This window comes from Hyalella azteca, unplaced genomic scaffold (genome assembly GCF_000764305.2).
Source record: "Hyalella azteca isolate HAZT.00-mixed unplaced genomic scaffold, Hazt_2.0.2 contig4874, whole genome shotgun sequence".
In the NCBI taxonomy this organism is placed as follows: domain Eukaryota; kingdom Metazoa; phylum Arthropoda; class Malacostraca; order Amphipoda; family Hyalellidae; genus Hyalella; species Hyalella azteca.
The window spans coordinates 223,556-228,893 of record NW_025935084.1 but is presented as its reverse complement, the minus strand read 5'-3'; the positions used below and the strand labels follow the sequence as shown (position 1 = coordinate 228,893).

Here is a 5,338-nt window from a genome sequence, read left to right as displayed (position 1 = left end):
TTGATTCTATTCCAATTTCTTATGAGAAATTCCAATAAGCAAATAATATTTCAACCTCGCATCGTTTGGGATGAATAGCGAACTTCTTCACCCCAATGCCTGGTGACGATCCTCGTACCCGGTCATATGCTATCCTCTTCACCTCAACGATGGTGGACAATCCTCGTACCCGATCAGATGTTATCCTCCTCACACCAATGACTGGTGATAATCCTCGTACTAAGTCAGGTAGTATCCTCTTCACTCCAGTGACTGGTGACAATCCTCGTACTCGGTCAGGTAGTATCCTCTTCACCCCAATGACTGGTGACAATCTTCGCATTCGGTCAGGTAGTATCCTCTTCACTCCAGTGACTGGTGACAATCCTCGTACTCGGTCAGGTAGTATCCTCTTCACCCCAAGGACTGGTGACAATCCTCGTACCGTCAAATGCTTTAAGTCGTATCCAGAATTGCTAGTTCTTGCTTTCCAACCTTCACTTGGCAATAGCTTGCCTGCTCTAAAAAATTAAAAAATAATTAATGTTCGTGGAGACTCATGGCTCTTGTCGTACTTGATTTTTCGACAATGAAATTTGATGGCGTTTTTCGTAGCAGTTCGATATGAGGATTGCCAGCGGACTGCTGATTCATTTCATTGTAGCACACTTCAATTTAAATTTCAATTTGAGTTTTGTAGACAGTTCAGTTTGTATTTCACGCTCATTTTCATGTTCGCTGTCGGTGCGTCGTTTCCGGCTCTGAATTTAGCTTCGGTTCTGAATTTTCTGTCTTCTGGACAATTCCAGCGTCTTCATGTGTTTCAATCCCGAGGTCATTTCGTTTTAGCATTTAATCATTCACTCTGGTTCAGTTCCATCGTCATTTCAGGATTCATGTCCAACGTTTTGACTGGTTTTCAGCTTCAATTCCACTATTTTTTTCGGTTTTGGTTCCAGTTACAATTCTAGTTTCAATTCCAGATTCCGTTCGTCTCTAAATTCCAGTGTCGTTCACGGCTCCAAGTCTAGCTTTGTTTCTGGTTGATTCTAGCTTCTTTGGGCTCTAATGCCAGCGCCTACCCACAGAATCTGGGTTTTAATAAGTATGCAGTATTAATATGTCATTTGCTGTGATTGGTTTTAATTGGGATAGAGCATACAGGAACAATACGATGGAACTTTCACTTCACCGAAAATAACGTCTTGTGACCACGAGTTTACACCAGTTTTCTCGCGATAGTAGAGGAAATAATTCATGGTCAACGTCTCGCACTTGGAGTTGCCCATCACTCCTGCGAGAGGATAAGATGGATTATGTTTACGTGGGATTTATAATATTCAAATAAACATTATTAAGCTACATATACATTAATAAGCTATATAAACATTATTAAGCTACATATACATTATTAAGCTACATAAACATTCTAAGCTACACGTTGAGGTTTCATAGTTCAGTTTGTGACATCTGCGGAACTGACCTCTACATCTGGTGCAGGTTCCAGTGCACCAGCGTACCCAAATCTTCTGCGTGTGAAGCTCCTGTTCAACCTTCACCGGAGTTCCTAACTGGTTCACTAGGGTTATTGTCTGGCTCCCGACCGTCACAGTCTCGTCTGGTGTCAACTCAAACCTGACAATGATGTAAGCTTTATTGTAAAGACTGCGGAACACTTCTCGTTGGTCGCAGGTGGTGATATTACAATATGCATTCTATTCATAAAAATATCATTGGCATCATTCAATCTAAACTGATTTCAGCTGGTTTTGAAAAAAAAATAAAACAATTCTTTTACAGGTTTTGATAGGCGAATTAGTCAACGTTTACTCACTCTTCGTATGGGCAAACGTGCTCGTGTTGGTAGACGCCTGGGCCCCACATCTGTAGAGAAATGCTGGTGTTCAGTGGCTGGTTATCGCACGTTATTTCAATTCAATATAATTTATTTGGTCAGACAGTGTGATTCTCAGTTATGAAGTCACGAAATAATTACAGAATGATAAATTTAAGAACTAACTTGACTGAAGTGGTTATTTTTTTAAACTGATTTGATGATCGCCATTAAATTGTTAAATTACGAAATCATTTAATTATAATCGGAGAAGTACGCTTTTGTTTTAAAATTAGGTAATCATACTTACTTGAAGGGACAAGTCGATGCAAGAATCCTCACGCTTTCTCGTTTGACCTACAAAGAAACGATGGCCATTAACGTCTGGTAAGTTCGAATTGAGCGTTTGACGTTTGGGTATGATTTTTTTTCAGTCTCAATCCTATAATTGTTCAGAGCAGAATAAAGCCTCGTGAGGAAATAGTTTTACTTATCGCAATGAAATTCATTGCCGCATGTTATTCTTGGTCGCGATACTGACCAGATGTAGCGGAAACACTGAGTGTAAACAATTGCCTGTGCCAAAATTTAATATTGCTAATCAAACAAAGGTTTCAGCTTTAGTACACATAGACGATGTTGGAAAGGAATAAAAGAACCAAATTTTGTTTTGCTCAGCGTAATTATAATTGCACATTTTTTTACATATATTTTAAAATCCTTTCGTTTATTAATAAATGAACAAAATTTTGTGTACCAATAAACCAAGTCGATTACTTAGCTTGAAGTCCAAACAATATCAGAAAAATCAACGCTCATTCATTCAAAATAATATCAAAGAAATTCTAATTCTGTTAAATTATGTTCATCGTAATTTCTGAGAACAATTTTGCCTCGCTCACCTGAAGGATTTACACGAGGCGGACAGCGGATGTTCGAATCTTGGCTCAATTCGTCTTCTGTTGACCAAAATTAAGGCTTTGAATTATAATTTATTATCAACATTTGCAAGAAAGTTAATTATCTTATCTAAAAACATGAATAACCGCCTATCACGTGACGTATTTTCCCAAAACGTATTAAAGTCCCCTCAAAAATTTCTTCGTCTGGCGGCGAACGTTGTTTCAAATCAAACTGTAAATCATATTATCCTATGATATTAGTTAATTTTGTATGCAGAACAAGAGGGTAAAATGATTTTTGTGATCGGATGAATAATTCATTATTTGAAATAGGATTAATGAAAAATGAATGTGGCCAATATAATGGACAGAAGAGAATCTATTACGAGTAGAATTACTACCTGTACAATGATTTCCAACGATTTTTCTTTAAGCGCATTTGCAATTTTAAAATAATTTTAATTTCATTCATATTCATAAAATATTAAATGACATGAAGAAGCTTTCAATATTACCAGATGATAATACTAACTACCTAAGAATATAACTCAATTGCTTTTGGTTGTTGTGTGTAATTAATCCATCTTGCACTGAAAGCTAAGATACTTACGGCGGAGTCCTGCGAATAGCCGCCTCTGTTGGCTCTCGTACTGATCATCGTCGTAGTCGAAATTACGGCCGTAGTTTGAATTAGGCTGATGCTGTCCATGCTCCTTCGCTGTCCTTAAGTTTAGTTGTGCTTCTTCCAGCTGCCTCATGACTTTGAGTTCTTCATAAGCTTCGTGAGCCACCAAAGCGTTGATTAGCAAGCTGATATCAACATCCTCCTGGCTCGGGTCAATGCGTTGCCTGTTTTCCTGTTCACTTCGTTGCCGGTAATTTGATACTACTCTTGAAGGCGAATTTTTCTTCGCGTTTAGTCTGTAGGTTGGCTGTGAGTCGTCAGGGATAGCATAGTCGTAGAGTTGGTAGGAGAACGTTTCGTGGAAGGAGGGTGACCTGTCACTCAATCTCGAACGACCTGCCCCAAAACGAAAACTTATGAGCTAGGATATCTTACAGAGTAAATGATTCTAAACGATGGTAATATAGTTCGCATAAAATATAAATCGTCTTAACGCACGATGGGCATTACACTGAACAAACATTTCTTAAAGACTTCATTGCAGCTTATAGCCACGCAGTTGAAGCGTTGTCCAACGAAACGCTTTAGTAATGTATCCCGCAAAAAGTACATGAAAAATGTTCACGTACTTCAAAGAAATATGCTCCGAAATTGTTAATTGCAAAAAATATCCCACAAATCCTCATGACTATTGCTGTGAATAAAGTGCGAACGCGGTGCATCTGCATCTGGTGCACACACGAGATCTGATCCTGGGGCGGGCGTACGCAGAGCGAGCGCGTGACAGGCTACGAGGCAGCGCCGAGTCGGGAGCGCGGCAGTCATTTCAAACACCGAGATACGACGCCCACGCGTCCCTGACAACTCGCTCATCATGCCGCACAAAACTAAAGCAGCAACAATTTAAAGGAACTGTATCGGTGGCTCAGTCACATCTGCTCCGACAAAACACACCTACTGTAGCCACCTTTATTTCGCAACCCTGTGTAGAAATTTAAAGTTGAAGCAGGAATGGCCGGCCATTCATTTGCCGCTCATTGGGGCCATGTACTGCTTTCATAAAGGTAGTTTATATGTTTCAAGGGCTTGGATAGAGCCTTGACTACCTTTGTTTTGCTGAACCGAAAGCGATTAATTTCAAGGATTAATATAGTTAGAAAAGCAACTTCAGACTCGAATATAATTGGCTCTCTCTATTTTTAGCTATATGAAAGTAACTGATTTATGAAGCATATCATTCATCATTCTCCAGCTTTTATCATTCAAGGTAAATTTTTTAAGGTTCCTTAATATCATATTTCTTTATTTGCATACAATTTCAACATCGTTGGAGAGAAATATATGTCGCACAAACCGGTGTGCGCGTCCTTTAGCGCTGCACCCACCGGGTCTTCTATCAATTACCACTGGAATGGCTGCGACATCGGCAGGAATTTCCCTCCATTCCAGAGTTCATCTGCCTTCTGAGCAAAGTCTCCTCGCCTAGGCTTAGGATACCAATCTTAAAGCGCGCAACTCCGAATCACATTAAAAAGTGGAGGACCCTGCCTTGGGAACTGCGTAGTTTGACGCACAAGACGCAATTTCGCGCTGAAATGTTCAGCGACGTAGCTACTGAATCTGGTCCATCTTCAAGGTCGTATTATATATAGCTTCTAATTTTGGAAAACAAATGCGGGGAATGTTAGGCATCTGGATATGGAATTCTGGGATTGTTCACATGAATGAACTGTTTTCATTCATTTGTAGCGGTATACATCGACCTTCCATTCATAAAAAAGTCGCATTCGTCCACATGTTTCTTCTTAGGAACATGAATTGAAATAGAATTATTTTCGGTCAATTGCCTCCTTCCTGCAGAAATAATCGCGGCCTACGGCTGACGGCAGGTGCAATGATGCTTGACAGGGAAACTGTGGATATGGAAGCGGCAAATGGCCCGACACAAGAATAAATTGTCGGCGAAAAATCAGTGACCAGACTGCAAATACAGGGAGA

At 39.8% G+C, this 5,338-nt stretch overlaps 1 protein-coding gene across 1 annotated transcript; it reads right to left on the bottom strand.

Annotated features, from left to right (window-relative positions):
* Positions 1 to 1,006: 1,006 nt before the first annotated feature.
* On the bottom strand, positions 1,007 to 3,473 carry LOC125177785. Its single transcript, XM_047880183.1, has 6 exons — positions 3,326 to 3,473; positions 2,716 to 2,772; positions 2,124 to 2,170; positions 1,814 to 1,863; positions 1,500 to 1,614; positions 1,007 to 1,057 (listed from the first exon to the last, which is right to left on the bottom strand). The coding sequence occupies exons 1-6, from the start codon at positions 3,471 to 3,473 to the stop codon at positions 1,007 to 1,009; spliced, it is 468 nt and encodes a 155-aa protein (XP_047736139.1).
* Positions 3,474 to 5,338: the final 1,865 nt, after the last annotated feature.